Source organism: Candoia aspera, chromosome 6 (genome assembly GCF_035149785.1).
Source record: "Candoia aspera isolate rCanAsp1 chromosome 6, rCanAsp1.hap2, whole genome shotgun sequence".
In the NCBI taxonomy this organism is placed as follows: domain Eukaryota; kingdom Metazoa; phylum Chordata; class Lepidosauria; order Squamata; family Boidae; genus Candoia; species Candoia aspera.
This window is the reverse complement of record NC_086158.1, coordinates 79317463-79335329: the sequence shown is the minus strand read 5'-3', so window position 1 is coordinate 79335329 and position 17867 is coordinate 79317463. Positions and strand designations below refer to the sequence as shown.

Here is a 17867-nt window from a genome sequence, read left to right as displayed (position 1 = left end):
AAACATCCTTAAAAAAGAAACCTTGTTTATCATTTCCTCACAGGCACTACTTCCAGTTCAACTAAGAGCTACATTAATAGTTACTTCATTGGTTTCAAGTTGCTTTAAGTTTTTGCAAAGCGCCCTAAGAAGGAAGGAAACTTTTATTAAACATCCACACCACTTCCTCTTTCTAGATCAATATGTAAATTTCCACAGGAAAAATGTATACCCGCCAAGAAGAACCAGACCTGCTCCCAGGGCAACCCACCACCATGGAATCACCACAGGGCCGCCATCTCCACCGCCTCCGTGCCTCAACGAAGCGGCTGCTCGTACGTCATTGCTGCGCGCCGCGCCTTGCACCTCCCCCTTCACCATAGAGAGGAGACTTCCGCTGGGCCGGAGAGGGAGGGGAAGGAGGGGGCGTCGCCATGGCGGCCGGGGCCGAGCCGGCCAGCCGGCTGCGCCGACGAGGACCGAGATGAAGCGCTGAGGCGAGAGGATGATCTCGCGATACACCCGGAAGCCGGTGCCCCCCGACGCCCAGGGGATGTGAGTGACGTCCTCCTGGATAAACCCAAGGCGCGGGTCCCTCTGAGCCTTTCCCGGCGCTCCCAGCCCTTCCGGAGAGCCCACCTGCCTTCCAAAGGGAGCCCCGCCGCGGCCTGTCGAGGCTCTCTCTGCCCTCTCCGTCTGATCCTTCTCTGTTATTCCCACGTTCTTTGCCCGAGCACTCCCACAGAGCTCCCCCTAGCGGCTCGAGGCGGCACGACACCCGCGGGTTGGTGCAAACTGCTTTAAAGACAGGCGGGCGCATCCTTGGGCGGGAGGGGGGTCAGTCGTCTTCGGGGTCACGGGGCCTGTGAGAGGAGCGAGCTCTGCAGCTTCGTTGGGATGTGCTTGTGTTGTCCCGTATCAGACTGCATGTCCCTGTAACAGTGTTTCTCAACCTTGGCATCTTTAAGATGCGCGGACTTCAACTCCCAAACGCTGCCTGGGGAATTCTGGGAGCTGAAGTCCGCGCATCTTAAGGTTGCCAAGGTTGAGAAACACTGCCCTATGGATAGAGCACTACCCTTCGCAAGACACCTAGCAGACAGAAAAGCTTTATAGACTTTCATGATCAGGGAATTTTTATATGCAGATGCACAGCAAATTTCCCACCTCCAGTGGCATAAACTGTTTAGAGTTCCCTTTATCACTTCAGGGAAAATAAAACTAGGTTCACACAGGGCACTAAAGCATGATTTGTTTAGGCATGATGTATTGCTTACATCTCAGGGGGCTTGAGTTGCACAACATGCAATGAGAAGCAGAGAGTTCATAAGTTTACTAATCTGGGTTTGTACAGGCATGATTTTCAAGCCATAATAGTTCACATAACATGCTAAATCATAAATGAGTAAATCCCATGTTGTTTCAACCAGATCTTTGGTTTTAATATGCTTCTGGGGGAGAGGCTTGTAATAATACTACATCATATATGTTTACATAACAGTGTTAGGACATCCATTCATTCGTTGTTCACATATTCTGGTGATGAATCAGATGTGGAAAAATGCCAAAAGTTAATAGGAAGATTAACTTTTGGCATTTTTCCACCTGGAAAATTAGGAACTTACCAGGCTACAGTAAATTTCCATAGTCAGGATAGCATAAGCTGACTGATTTTGCTACAGAGTTGGAGTGAACCTCAGCTGTTTCAGGTTCATCAACTGTGGTTAGGTTGTTGATAAGTGTGCTTTAAGAGAGAATTGGGCAAAAGTTTCTAGCTAATAAACCAGGAATTTCCTGTTAAAATTAATGAGAATACTATAACACCTTCTACTAATTTTAATACTAGTTGCTTATTGATTTGAAGAAATTCAGTGTCACCAAGCAAATGACATTTTAATTTATTTTTAGTCGAGGACTTACAAAAAATACCTTAGAACATCATCCCCTGCCAGACTCACTGGACGACAGTTACCCATCCACTGAAAGTCAAGAAGATATTTCAAGGTATTGGGATTGTACAGTTATTAGTGTTGGAGGGTTGGGAGAGAGAAGGTTATAAAAGAGCCTTTCTTATATCCACTTCCATTTCCTTTTTCTACACCTCTGTTCAAAAGCTATGTTAAATGGTTGTGTTTGCACGTAATGCTAAAATCAAAAGAAACAGGCCACACGGTGTATGAATCAGGACTGTATTTTTTAGCCATGATGATAGAGCACAACCATTCTGGAAGCCAGCAATGATCATATGTATAAAGTAAAATACGTTTTAAATTGTCATCATTAGACAGCAAAGGCATGAGGTACAACTTTTTTCAGTGTTCCCAGATCAGGCCTTGTTCATCTGCATCCAGTTCATTGAGTAGAACATATTTATATGAGGATCAACCTTTTAAAATATTTTTTTGACTTTAACTTTTAATTGTATAACTGTAACTGAGTTGTTCTTGGTCCAGGATAAGACGACAGTTCTTAAAAAAATGTTCATATAAAACATTTTATTTATTCATAAAGTGCAGATCTCCTGTTTTAATGGTGTTTTAATAAATCACTGGTTTTTAATTATAATCATGGATTGCAGTGATTTAAAATATGACTTCACTTTAATAAATAGATACATGTTTCTAATTAATTATTACAGTTGCTATAACTGTAACAAGATAGCACAAAGGTAATAAATCAATGCATTGTCTAATTATTACAATAAATAAATAACTATTAACAGCGTTTTCTACATTTATATATTTACGATGCCCTGAAAATGTGCCTTCAGATGTAGATGTATTTTATTTGAAATGCACTATATTTTCCAAGACTTCAAATTATGCATAAGTATAATATATATACACACACACACACACATACTATTTTATTTGAAAAAATTAAAGTCATCAATGTGCATATTTCTTTCTCTAAAACTGATTTACCCTTTTTCTCTTCCCCCCAAAACATGTGTTTTAGTGAGCCTGAAAGTACAAAAGAGTCAAACTACCAAGTAGACAATGGAAACTCATGGTCTGCTTGTCAGAGCTTCACAGGCACCTCCACTGAAGACAGTTCTGTTTTTTCTTGGGGCTATGATGTGAGTATTGTCCTTTGATGTTAAATTATAACAGTCATTTGGCTGATTAAGTTTAGATTCTCATAAGGAACTTCGTACGCTTTCACACATCGATCCTGATAAATGAGCTCACAAACCAGATTGGAAGATAGCCTCTACGAATTTTGAAATATTTCTGCTCCTTTTAAAAGTCAAAACCAGAATCTAATGACCTTGATCGTTATTATTACAATTTACAATTGGGTTTCCCTCTAAATGTTTTTTTCTAGTTCTGTAAACTTGGGAGATTCCGCTGAGCATCTGATGCCTCCGTTTATCTTCTCAGCCAGCACTCACCTGTTTTAGGTGACTTTATTTTACATTAATTTGATCTTTATATTGTAAGAAAAAAGCCTTCTGAGGACATGATTAATGTCTTACATCTTCCCAAGAAACAAGTCAGTATCTTTCTCAACTAAATTTTTTGCCTTCCTGCCCCCCCCTAGGAATTTGATAAGGCTGCTACACGGCAAGTTCAGCAAATATTCAGAGACATTGATGAGATCCTTTATGAACAAAACACATGTTTATATGTTGGCCTAGAAGAAGAGTGCCAGCAATGGATGTCAGGGTTTCCTCACCTCAGGTATCTCACATATAAATTATTACTAGATGCCTCAGTATACTGGAGAACAGTTGAGTTATTGGATGCTGCTGTGTTTACATTTATGGTGGTGTCCTTCGTAACATGCAAACAGCTTTTTTGGGTTGTGGCCTTAGCATAATCGCTGGATGCCTTTGGTGTTCTTTTTAGACCAGATAATGTTTGATAAGCTTACTCAAAGCAATTAATATTTTAATGATCTTCTTTTTGACCTTAGGATTGTAGGGAAACAAGTAGTGATACCCAACGATGAAGGCTATGGATGGTATATTAGTTCACCATGCAGCACTTTAACTTCATCAGACGTGAGTCCCACGCAAGAGAAAGATCCTAGTGAGTAAGTGCCTGCGATCACTAACGCTTCACAAGGATTGCAGTTATTATTTTTGACCAACTAAGCCCTTGTCATCTGCAGCAGAAAGTGAACTTTTTAAAATCACAACCTTGTTTTCATTTCAAGAGGTGAATATTCAACTATTCAGACCATTCCTTTTTTGAGAAGTTTTCTGTACAAACCAGTTTTTTTGTTAATAGTGCATCCCTTCCATGTACGATCCACATTCCTAACAAGTATTGACAGTATTGGCCTGGCTACAAACGATCCGGAAACTTCTTTGCCTGCCTGCTGTCTATATTAGAAGGTATGCTGGTTTTGAAATTGGAGATAATTTCATTAGAAGCTATATGGAAAAAAAAAAGCAAAAGTTTAGTTACTGTTTGCAAGTGGGCTGCTCAGAGGGAAAAAACAGAAAGCCCTGGGCTAGTAATTGATTTGCTGTTTGGATCTGAGCTCCTGACAATGATAATAACTTAAATATTGATAGAATGGTAGTTGTTGCCATGCCAATGGATAATCAAATGTCATGTACATAGTAATACAGAAACAGTGCATACAACCTAATGAATTAATGAAGAGTCTAGCATTGTAACTACCAGTTATTCCGACTCCAGTATTTTCAGAATAATCATTTTAATCTCAGCAGAAACTTGGTTGGGGGGTGGGGGCAAATGCTGTTTGGATAAATTAAGAAAACTGCTCCTGAAGAAGTGAGAGAATAAAGTTGGATTAAGGATAGTTAGAACATTTTGAGGGTGATAGCTGTCCAAATTAAGTCTGTATGGCCAAAAGCCTAATATTTTCAAAAAAAGGCTATGAATAATTTTTTGCTGCTTTCATATTATGACTGCATCTAAGCTTTCCCTCTCCAGTACAGTTAAGAAGGGAAAAAGTAAGATCTTCCATATGTGAGAAGAATATCGACAGATTCCATTCTTTGTATCCCATTCAGGATATATTTGAACAGAATATTGCAAGCTTATGTCTACAGGTAGTCCTCATTTAGTGACTCCAATTAGTGCCAGAGAAATGGTCTCTGAGCGACATGGTCACTAAGCAAACCAAGTAACAGAGAGAGAAAGGCTGAGAAGATTGCTGTTTACTGTCATCTCATTTAGATAAAGTTCTCTGTACAATGTCCTGTGCCTGATCTGGTCCCCCCCCGCCCCCATTTTTGCCCCCTTGCAGGACAGAGAGATTGCTTAAACAAGCTATCTCTACCTGAGCTGCTTTTCTCTGCAGTGCAGCTCTTCAGTAAAAAAAATGCTAATGGCAAGTTAACAAGCTCAGCTCTGTGACCTTAATTAGTTGATTAGAACCCTCCCCTGGGCTCTGCTTCCTGAAACTGACCAGATCTAAATCAGTTTTCACACTGAAGGCTTTTGTTGTCATAAATGCATGCATTGGTCAGAAAATGAAATTTTTATTACCCTTTATTACTGTTGTATTTGTGAATGGTCACTATCCAAGGCAATTGCTAAATGAGGATGACCTGTACCTTGATTTTTGTTTTAAAAACTGTATGGAACTATAATCTTTTGTTTATTTTTAAAACTAATTAAGTAGTGTACACATCGAGGTACATACACGGTATAGAGTGGTCTGCTTTTCTTCCTTTTTTCCATTGTGTGAAGCCTGAAATTGTCACAGTGTTTGTGGAGACAGTCTTTTTTAATGTGAAAGCTGCTTGAGTACCATTTTCTACAAAAAAGCAGGATATAAAAACTTTAAATACAAACAAACAAACAAACAAACAATAGATTCTCTATACATTTGAAATTGAAGAGAATGAAGCTGAACTTTCTTGATTATTGCCATTAAAAAGCCTTGTTTGTTGTTCAGGTTTACTATTTGGGGCAAAAAGGTTCCCCTTTCTGTTTCTCCCATTTGTAAAGAAGAAAACTTTTCAAAAATCTCTGAAATGAATTTGTTTGAGAGTGAAGAAGAGGAAGATGGAATGATTATCTCTGAAGGAATAATGGAGGAATACTTAGCGTTTGACCGCAGAGATGTGTAGGTATTGAATACATGTGCTTTTTAAAATAAAACAAGATAAAAATTAAGAAGTGTAGCTAAGCTATTTGTAAAAACAGATAAAACAAATAAAATACCATAAGGAGCACAGCAGGGAAGCTGCTGCTCCATCGCCATCTTAACTCTGCCCCAGCAGTAGAATTAAGGGTCATCAGTTGACTAATGACATCCCACTCTGAAGATCCAGTTGACCACCCACTAGCAGTTTCGTATAGATGCTGAACGGACGTAGGGACCAGATGAAACTCTTTGAGAAACTGCAAGTCAACAGGTTAAGTATTGTACAGCTGTAATATTTACATGCTTTTTTCAAAGGGAAGAAGAGTTGCACGAATGGAAAATGGGACTTTCATCAGAAAGACGGAAATTAGGGTTTCCTCCAATCTCGCCATCATGCTGCATGAGAGATGCCGTTCTTTCTTTTGTATTTGATGATGTGTGGAGTGAAGTCTTAGGCTATATGGAGCAGCTAATCTGCAGACACTGGGAAGGTCCAACCTCAGGTTTGTCTTTAGGCTGCAATTTTATCTGTATAATTCATGCCTCTTCCAAAGCTCTTTTCCAAAATGTCCTTTTAATACAAATAGAACATTAGTAAGTATGTGCTTTTGTAATATTGCACTGGCCTGAATACAGTCTGATACAGTAAATCATATTTTAAGAAGGTACTTAACAGTGTTCAACAGCTGTTAAAATAGTATTGGGCTTTTTTGATGCTATATTTGGGTCTTTCTTTAATAATGCTAAGTATTAATGTTTTAAGCTATGCTTGACAAATTCATTTTATTTGTATTCCATCCTTCTAAGCTGTTTTTGGACTAGAACCGTCTGTGTATTTTCCTCTGAAGATGTTTCTGCTCATAAGGCAGGGTAGTGTTGCATTTAGAAATCCCTGATGCCAAATCTAACTAGAGCCTATCTTCACATTCTTGTCACCCTTGTTCTAACCCTGCCAGAATTACGTAAGACATTTGTAGTGTCAGTCTGCAAGAAACAGTTCTCTTGGGAAAGTAAATAGCTGCTTCTAGGGGTGGGCTAAATGGTTGGTGCACAAATCACTCCATATATCAAACAGCTGCTTTTGAGTGGTTTACAACTCAACCCAAACATGAAATTTTGGCCTGGATATGAAATGAAATGGGGTTGTTTTGTTCTGGATTTGAACCAAAATGTGGTTGTTCTGGACCAAAGTGTTTTGGGGGTGGGAAGAGTGTGAAAAAGCCAAGGATGTTGGTGACGGGGGCAGTTGAAGGGAGGGAAGAGGGAGGGAAAGGAAGGCTCTGGGAAGAAAAGGGGGTGGGTACGCTCACGGGATGTAATAGGGAAGGGGAAAAGGAAGGCCAGCGGGACATGCCATGCTGGGGCTTTGATAGTGGCAGCTGAGTGAAGCAGGGAGGGAGGCAGGCACCGTGGAGATCAGAGGACGAAATATGCTGGGAGAGAAAGAGGGAGTGACTCACCCCAGACTTGTCCAACCCACTTGAGAAATCATTCCAGGTTCCTTGCAGGTTGCACTTCAGCTGAAGAACAGAACCACGCATATACAGTCTGGGTTTTGTTTCTGCTGAATTGTACCCCAGCTGGAATGTTTCAGCAGAACTTCTGAAATGGGATGTGTTTGTTTGGGACTTGAAAGAAAGCAGATTCGGTTTAGTGCACACCCCTAGCTGTTTCTGCCAAGGGCTGGATTAGGTTCTTAAAATACGAGAAGGAATCTGTGTTGTCCCCCTGAGATCTCATTATTTCATTCTTTAAGCAGCTGGGCTCTTACAACTTCTCGTAATCGTGGGCTTTGAAAAAACTAACGGTAAAAATACTTACTGCATTATTGATTCCAATTTACCAAGAATACCATGTTACATTTAATTTGTTTAAAATCTATTGATACTTGTTAAATTATCAAGTATTAAGTAAGTATTAAATAAATGATCAGGTGTTAAATCAGTCAATTATTGCTGTAGTGTTTTAAGCAATTATGACAGAAATCAGGATATAGGTTTTCTTAATATCTGAAAATCTTGCTTATAAGGATCTCACCCAAATAATGCCTCCTGTTTGTTTGGGATTTTGATAGATGATGAGAAGAATGTCATTTCTGTAGAAACAAACAGGACAGATTCAGGAAGTCCTTTTATGCAGTTTGAACCTTTGCCTTTGGTATTACCTCGAATGCCACAAACCAAGATGCCCTCTATCCCTTCAAATGTGGTAAGTTTAATAAGTATCATGATTTGTACCAGAGCTGAGATACAAACTAGCCAATGACAGTTGTCATACTTATTGCCTGAAAATTAGAATTTGCAATGCCTTGACCAGTTGTCCTTCCAAAATGTTATTTTTGTCACATGTTATCACAACTTTTAGAATACTTTTTCTTGGGTTGCAAATGTTCTTTTTTATATTTTGAGGAGATTGAAGTATACAGAGCTGGAATACAAGCATTCAGTTTCTTTGAGAGTACAGTACTATGTGAAGCTTTGATTAATCATAGGAGATGTTAACTCTGATACTGCCCAGCTTAATGGAGATCAGAGAGGAATGTGATTTCTCTAATTTAAAGTTAACCTACATTAGTTTTTAAAATATATTCTAATTGTCGCTGTGCATACTCTGCATGTGAGTAAATCCTGTAATAGTATACTATCCATGGTTTAATCTGTGTTAGATCTGTTTAATTCAGTTTCTTTCCTTTTTTATTTCTTTCTCTTTCATTTCCTGTATAATCTTCATTATACCTTATCATATGTATGGTACTCAAAAGGCAGATACAGCCAGCCCCAGTTGCTTGTCAGATGCCCATGCTTGGGACTGAGTTGACAGTACTTACAAAGAGTAGAATTTAATGATGTTACTATAAATATTTACTTACAAAGGTGGCATAAAAATCTGAGCTTAAAGCATTTATGTTACATTTACTTCATTGCTTTAGATCAATTAGTACCTTGTTTGTGAAGTTTTATTATAGAATAAACAACATTTCTTCCAAAATTAAAGCATTTATTTATTTGATTTCTATAGATTTTCTATCTATCTTCGTGGCTTATTGCATAATACTTGGGAACAGTTCCTTTACAAATGTAGAAAATAACTTTCTCTTTTCTTATCCTTTTTAATAGAAATGGCCACTGGGAATGAACTACTGGGAATGAACTTCTGTTGTTGTTGTTTAATTATGACCTAATTTAATTTCTTGTAATCTACAGGTAAATATTTCTCAAGGTACAAGTGCTGGCCCACAACGTAATTTGAATGGCTTGATGATAATTCATGGGATGCCTTTACATCAAAGGAACTTGCCCTTGATGGACAAAATATTGTAAGAATTAACAAGAATTTGTTTGTTCTGTGTAAAGCTGGCTTTCCAGTTATAAAGATGAATCTGAAGTATTCAGGGCTCAATCTTTGTTCAGACAGATAATTTCAGAGTTGACCTTTGAATATTTTTTCTTCTTGTATCCTATGGAAACAGAATACTTCTGCAAATAATTAGTCAGGTAACTAGTTAAAACATGTCTAATTTTAAAGACTTTTTATATTAGATCGGTATTTCTCAACCTTGGCAACTTTAAGATGTGTGAACTTCAACTCCCAAAATTTCCCAGTCGGCATAGCGGGCTGGGGAATTCTGGGAGTTGAAGTCCACACATGTTAAAGTTGCCGAGGTTGAGAAGCACTGTATTAGGTTGTATTAAACCAGTAAAAATGTGAGATGCTTTTGTTTAAACACATGATCTATTATGTTGTAGAATTGGGATCCTTATTTATATGCCTTAATGAAGATAGTTCATTAAATATAATTAGATTTTATAACTGACAGGAGCTAAAATTTAAATAAAAAGATAAAATTGTAACAGATAGTGTAGAGATAAAGATTCCCTTGCATCGGGCTTGATTCCTGGTGGCTCTATGGATGTACCCATATAATACAGAAGGGAGTTATCACTGTTATTTTCTAGGGTATTATTTCAACTTTCCAGTCTTGTCTATAACTCTTGGGGTTTCTTGGTGATCTTCCATCTAAGCTCCAGCTAGGTCTGATGTTGCTTAGCTTTAAGATCCGCCAAGATCAGGTAGCTTTTGTGACTTGGTATACACTGAACTCAATGAGATTTTAAATTTCTTAGTTAATATGCTGTGGATTTGTTCAGTGTCATGGTAGCTAAACCAGAATAGCTCTGATTAACATCTTTTTGCTTTTAAATCAGCCTTAGTTGGAACAGAAACAAAATTTGTCAGCAGTTTAAGCAAGTAGGCTTCATGGAGCAGAAAGATGATTTGTTTGTGCTGATATACAATTTTCATCCTATATCTAAATAATTTACCCAAATAGTATGAAAGTTGATTAATAGTTCATTGTATTCTTGTGCCTTTTCTCCCTCTCTTGGTTTTAGAGATAGCGATGAAAGATGGCTTTTGAGGCCAGGATCCAGTTCTATCTTGTCCACCAGAGCTCGGCCAAATCGCCCCCTTGAGCTCAGCACCTCTTCCCTATCCTATTCTGCGCAGTCTGCTAGAAGGCGTAACCCACCGCCACGTACCTTGCATCCTATCAATGCCAGCCATTCTCGCTCAGGAACCCCAAGACCCATAGATGAAGTCATCAGGGGAACTCGACTGTATGTTGATACATAAAATTAGTTGAATCCCTTCCTCTCCTAGTATTATTTATTGATTGATTTGATAAATTTGTATAGCTGACCATCTCACATACATGACTCTGAGTGGCGTAGAAAGTTAAAAAACACAAAACGATATAACAAAATAGCCGAAAAACCGCAACAAAAATAATTTAAAAGCATTAAAAACAATACAAAACATTTAAAAACCATTATGGAACCAAAATTTGTGGAAATCAGAAATGGAGTAGATGAACAAACAGTCAAGTATGAGAAAATAATAGCTGTATTGACCTTGGGGATAAAAATTAACAATATTGAGGCATTACTTTATTAGGCCAATTTAAGATTTCAAAATAATTGAAAGCTTTCCATATTCCAAGAACTACTGATTGGGCAACCAGATTAAAAATCTAGGAAAGAAAGGGGAGAGGAAATGGGAAAAATGTGACTGTAACTTGAGCCATGCCTGTAGTAGGGTATATTTTTAAAAGGAATGAAGGTGAATCTGTAGTCATGGAAAATTGGCATTATTAAGTACAGAAACAGGATTAAATTGCATAAGAGAACTTCCCAAAGTTAGTTATGTAGAAACCAAAAAAAAAAAAAAAAAAGTAAGATAATTTATTTGCAAAATACCTGTTGTCTTCTCACAGATTAAGAGTATTGTGCAATTAGAATTAGATTATTATTCATGTTTTAATATAGTACCATTAAGAATAAAATTTGATTTGATTTTATCTTGATTTTTTTCTTCATAATACTGTTTGCTCTTTACTTCTACATTTTGTCCCTAAAGCTTGTTTTTTCACCTCTGGCATTGAGGGATACATCCTTCAGTAAATACGTGCAGAGGACTAGAAAGTTTAGTGCTTTCTTTGAGTTCCGTATAGAACTAAGAGATGTGATGGTTGGAGATTGTTTATCTTCTGTTCTCCAGCCTCAGGGAGTACAATAATCATCCCTTGCAATAATCAAGTATGAATCTAGAAGTACTATATATATGTCCCCGTTGCAACTTGGATATACTGATGGATTATTTCTGGAGTATGCACCACCTGCTCACTTGGTGGGTAAGTGCAAAAAGCTAAAGAAGGTGATACAACTTCTGCAACAGCCTCTCTGGGCCCATCAGTTTCAATCTGAGTTGAAAACACCTTATTGAATGCTTGATGGGTCAGGCGTTTAGCTCCATTGTGTGATGCTGTAGACTTCAGATGCAAAGGATAGCTCACTTTCTTTGTTTGCATATTTCTTGCATCTGGATCACAGTACTTCTTCCAGGCAATGACTAGTTAGAATTGCATCTCGGTTCATTGAATAGGCTTAGTTGTGAATATTTGGTAGGACTGAAACAGATACATGCTAGTATAAAAAGGTAGCATTCTGAAGTGAATTGCAAGAGAGGGATTGGTACTAGGGTGATCCAGGGTCAATTCTCCCCTTAGCCACAGCGGTTCACTTGGTGACTTTGGACCAGTCTCTCTTTTTCAGCATACATATCATACAGGATTGTTATTGTGCGGAAAACTAGGATGAGAAAGAGCTGTGTATGTCCTCTTCTGAACAAAAGGCAAGACAGAAATCAAATTAAGTAAAAGCAACCCTGTCATTACTTAGTTATGAAATTAAAAATGAAGGGTGCGGAGTTTCCTATAGATCAGTGTTTCTCAACCTTGACAACTTTAAGATGCATGGACTTTAACTCCACACAAAGTTGCCAAGGTTGAGAAACACTGCTGTAGATGATTGTTATGCTTTTTATATATAATTTTGTTCTTAAGGTAAGGGGAAAATTGGTTTTGGCTACTTTGTATTACGATTTAATATAATACTAGAAAGAAACCTTGATAAAATCATGATAGACTCTCCATTTCTCATCTCCATTGGAATGCACCTAATGTGGAATTCACTGCTTGCTTAGTCTCATCAGCTCCCAGGCCATCAAGCAAACACTGCTTCAATTTGCAGTGCACACAGTATTTAATTTGGTCATTTAACGAAGTTCATGTCAGCCTTGCCATTTCTAGTAGAACTGGACAGTGTTTAGTAATTGCTGTTTTTTCTTCCGCCAGCTCTGCTGCAAATGAGCAGCTGTCATCACCTTCTCCAATGCCATTAAGCAGAAATAATCTCCTGCCTCCTATTAGTACCATAGAAGGGACGGAACATGTAGCATCTCAAAAGCAAATGGTAAGTCAGCTGCCTTTTTTTTGTTTCTTGCTTTATCTCCAATTAAAAAAAGTCTTTAGAATGTAACATTTTAAAATTAAAACTCTGCCCCACATATAAATACAAAACAATGATCTGTGTGTGTGTGTGTATGTGTGTGTGTGTTTATTTATTAAACATATTTATGTGGCGATTTACCTCAATCAGTGTAACTCTGGGTGGCAAATAGAAAAATAAAATCACGTAATAACAACCGTCACTTAAAAACATAGTTGAGGCACCCTGCAAAAATTTCCAACAACATACAGACAAAAAGTCTTCAGAAAGCATAAAATAAAACACACACAGGCTAGGCTGCATTAACAACATTAATGCCTGGGAGAGAAGGCAGATTTTCTCATGGTTGGCTGGGAAATTCTGGGAATTGAAGTCCACACATCTTAAAGTTGCCAAGGTTGAGAAATGCTGGCCTAGAAACACAAGCAAGCATTGGGTTGATCAGAGGAGAGTAGAGGTTGCTCTTTCTTCTAATTGTTTAGGCTAAATAATCTAAATCATAGGTTACTGCTCTTACAGATCTTGGGGTGCTTTATCTTAAATCCAGATGGCTTACTTAACCCAGGGCAAAAGGTCTGGGTTTGCCAGATTTTTCAGTCTTGCTTTTTTTTTTTCCATTTTAAAACGTCTCCATTGAAAACAGTAGAGGGAGGACACAGTAAATAGCCAGAATAGTTCCAGAGTGACGTAGCTAAAGTGCTCACTCCAGGACTATTGTAGAATGAAGTAGATTTGAATTCAGCAAAACGAAAGCTCACCCCAGATTTCCAGAAAGTCCCATTTCAATGTCATATATTATCTGCATTATTGTTGAGAGGAATGCCACTGGTGGTGGCTTTCTGCAGGCAAAACTCATCTCCCAGCAGAGTTGTTGTCTGCTGGTCAGGTCTTCCTCCCCATCCTAACCCCTTAAGAACAAATTATGGACTTCCTGAATAAGAATTTGGCGGAAGGAGGTATCTGAGCCTAGAGAATAGTATAGTTTTGTTTAATATAAGTAATGTTTGTATGAGCAGAGTATGTTGGCAACTGATTCTGGGGTAAGACAGTTAGATGCTACCACCAGCATAATGCCCATTATGTAAGACTTTATGGAGTGTTGTCTTCTCTCTAAGCCATCTCCATGGACTTGTAGAAGGAAATTTTTCATTAGTGGCTTTCAGTTTTTTTCTACAAATACTCATTGAGATATGCTAATAAAAGCCTACAATAATGGGATGCATAATCCTTGAGAGATGCTATGGGAAACAGATGATCTAGAAACTGTGAACAATGTTGATATTGTTTGCAAATTAGGTGGAGTTCAACTCAACTGTCCAGTAAGGCTGATTGCTGTGACTCATGACAAACACTTGCATTATGTGTACAGAAACCTTCAACTTTCCTCCTCCTATATAGAAATACAGTATCTCTTGAATAAGGCCCTCTGAACTTTGAAGGCAGCACTGAACCTGGGCAAAGGTAGTAGACAGACAACCACAACACCTGTTTCCCAAATTCTAGATTTTAGGTTAAATCAAGACTTAGGGAACTGGTAGGAAAGTTGCATAAAATATTCCTGGGCACCGTCTCTTCAGCCAAGCATCTGGAAGTTAGAACTGCTCTATATATTTGATACTTATCTCCAAACTTTTCAATAGCTCTTTGGGATATAAAACCAATTATCTCTCTTTATGTTGCAGAAATCCCGGGGAAATGCCAACCGGGCTCGTAGTGCAGTAGCAGATGAAATTAACCATCAACCAGTACATGAGAGATTTGTATTACCTGAAAGTTTCTCCAGGCCCAATACATCACATGCATTTTGGGTAAGGTGTATCAAAATTGCATCTATGCTAGAATCTAGCATTCCTTCTTTTGGGGACCTCTCAGGAAAACACCAAGATGCACAGGTTGTTGGAGGTCTGAAGGGAAAATGTGTTGGCTGAAACGCTTCCTATTCTAATTGTACAAACATTATTTGTTCAGGTCAGATTTCCAGACTGCTATAACTGATTGGCTATAGTTGAATTAGAATGTTTGATATAATACAAAAATTACTATGTTTAAGGATCTGTGGCTTTCTTCCACCAGAAGTTGGTGCTGGATGCAGTTTCTTTTAGTCATAGTGGATTTACAGATCATGGGTTTTGTATGTCAAGTAGAAAAAAAGATTAATGTTTATGCTTGAATTCAACTTTGCATGCATGGCTTTCAGTTCCTATAAACCTATTGACCACCGGGGATCATAGAATAATAGAATCATAGGGTTGGAAGGGACCTTGGAGGTCCTAGTCCAACCCCCTGCTCAAGGCAGGAATCCTCATACGATCTCGGACAAATGCTTGTCCAATCTTTTCTTGAAAACCTCCAGTGATGGAGCACCCACAACTCCCGGAGGCAAGCTGTTCCACTGCTTAATAGTTCTCGCTCTGCATGTGACCTTCCCAGGAAATGTCCCAGATCAAGCAGAGAGATTTACTTGCATCCAAACAAATACCAGAATGTGTTCCCTTAAGAGAATAACCTGGAGACCTACCTCTGTGCACACTATGTGCAGTGAGGATGGGTGGGAACCAGTAAGATTCTGCTGAGTTCTGCAGCAGTCGGGGTGATTATGTCTGCTGAATATTTTGGGTTTGTATGATTTGATCCAGGACATAATAATTTTATTTGACCTTTTTAGCCAGAATCACAATATCGTCGTTCTTGCACTGTTATTGATTATGCAAATCAGCCACGAAATAGTAAAGGATCTGCTGGTACAGGTATGTTGATAATTGAATACTAAGTGTTTAAAATGACTGTTTACTGCAGAGCAACTAACACACAGCCACTTTAATATTGAAATCTTTATTATTCTACAGATCCTGCAAACGTAGGTGTAATGGGAGCCAGTTTAGGGGTATCTAGCTCTTCCTATATTAATTCTTTCCACCACCAGCCTCTTGGTCATTTTCTTGATGAAGATGAGGAGGACAAAGAAGATCATCCTCCACTGGGTAAGAAGTAAAGAAACAGATTTGGAAATGTACATCATCTGTTTGGTTGCAAGTCATAAAATATTTGGCATCTTTTTTGAAATGTGTTTTGTCATTTTTGCCTAAGGTTTATTTATTAATCTGGAATAACATTTTAAATCTTATTTTACCATTTTGATCATTCAGGATACACCCCAGGGTTTGCTCCAACTCAATTTATTCACTCAGTCTAACAAGAAACGATAGCAGCCAAATCCTATCACAGTGATTTCAGAAAGACAAATCGTAACCCATCCCGCTGGGTTATGCCGCGTGAGAAAGAATAAACCCACAGACAGACGATAGGTAGAATGAGCTCAATCAGTAGAACCTTAATATCTGAAATGATTCTTATTCAAACACAACTGGTTCTGGTTTTAATTCCTGACAAAACGCAAACATGTAATTTTGCAGAGGAACCTACATGATTTTCCACTCTGATTTGGTTCACACAAGAAGTTGATACAGATGCATTCTTGAAGAATCTACAACAGGCTTATTGTCTCGATGTCTTGCAGGCAGTAATGAAGTTTTTTACAGGTGCAAAGTAGACTTGAGTCGTATAGTTGCTTTCAAGCCGTATCTCATTCTTGCTTAGTAGGTCTTCAGTCATATGGTTCGGTAAGAACTCACAGCGAAGCTGGATCAAGAAGTAGACAGGGATTGTAAACCATCCATCTACAAGATGAGGGAGAATCTACTGAAGCTTTTAAAAGCAGCATTCAACTACAGCAATATCAAATTCGTTTACAGAAGAATTTGAAATCTTTCTTTACAAGAGTCTTATTTTTGTATAACATCTGCCAAAGACCACATGGTTGTATTGGAATGTTGTGCCAGCAGAACTGTCATGCTGTTTTATGGAGCACTAAATGTGTCCTGTTGACCTCCAGTATCATGCTGTTGATATGTTCTATTGCAAAATCTCTGGCTTAAGGATACAGTGGCAATACTGGTTAAGGTTCAATGACTTGCTAGTTATTGATACTTAAGAGCAATATGTTTAGCAATATTATTTATAATAGTATTAAATTTGATTATTGCTTGGCCTGCACTTCCAGTAGTTTCCCTGGACAGTTGAAGGTTGTCATTGCTAGTTCACGTATTCACATATTCGGAAAAAGCTGATGTTTGAAATGTGCCCAGGATTAAACACAGTATCTTTGAATTCATTAATGTATTTAAATGCAGGATACCATTATTTCCCAATTAAATCCATACATGTTTAACCAATTTTTATTAACTTTAACTTTGGCTAAGATTGTAGGGAACTGCTTTAGTTGTGTATTCTTCAACTGTACTCAATACGTAATGTCCCTTTTAAGTAAATGAGAAAGTTTGGTAAAAACCTATAAGAAACTTTTTCAACACGCAGTCAAATCTAACCATTTAGGGTTTTCTCATTGGGAAGAGATAATACTTTCTACATTTTGTAGGAGAGAAGACCAGTGAGGTATGTTATTTAGAAATAGAGAAAGTATAGCAACACTGAATATTGTGTTTAATGTCTAACATAATTTTAATGTAATTCAACAAAGACGGACTAGTAAGATGAACTAGTAAGTGCCAGCCATTAACTGCTAAAGCTATATATAAAGTAAAGGTAACTTTGCATTTTCCCTGATACCATGTGAGAGATGTAAAAGAGCCAAGATAGGGAAAGAGTCTTATTAAATTGTAAAATGGAGTATCTTTTCTATGCAAATAAAAATATTTTCTAGACTGTATTTGAGTTGAAATTAAATATCAGGGTTGGGGCCTACCACCTGGATTTTGAAATGGTGACTTCTTGAAGCTAATTTCCAGAATATTTTTAAATATTTCATTCTATTTTATTTTTCACAAAAGAGCTTAAGGTGGGTAAGTTGTGCTATGTAGTTTTAACTTCATGGCAACCCTGTGTAACAGGGTAGGCTGAGACAGCTAGCTCAGGGTCCCTCAGAAAAGTATTTATTTATTTAGTAAATTTATA

General features: G+C 38.0%; 1 protein-coding gene across 2 annotated transcripts; it reads left to right on the top strand.

The window, feature by feature from the left end:
* The first annotated feature begins 378 nt into the window (after positions 1–378).
* FAM149B1 (family with sequence similarity 149 member B1) lies at positions 379–17622 on the top strand. Of its 2 annotated transcripts, none has more exons than XM_063307484.1 (15): positions 379–534; positions 1888–1983; positions 2938–3058; positions 3523–3662; positions 3898–4017; positions 5860–6030; positions 6367–6554; positions 8126–8259; positions 9255–9367; positions 10443–10667; positions 12743–12860; positions 14579–14704; positions 15562–15643; positions 15743–15877; positions 16497–17622. In XM_063307484.1, exons 1-15 carry the CDS (start codon positions 485–487, stop codon positions 16562–16564), a joined length of 1887 nt encoding a protein of 628 aa, XP_063163554.1. In that variant the 5' UTR covers positions 379–484; the 3' UTR covers positions 16565–17622. The 2 variants fall into 2 exon arrangements, with proteins under 2 accessions (XP_063163554.1, XP_063163553.1); XM_063307483.1 differs by having other exon boundaries at positions 380–534; positions 16494–17622.
* Positions 17623–17867: the final 245 nt, after the last annotated feature.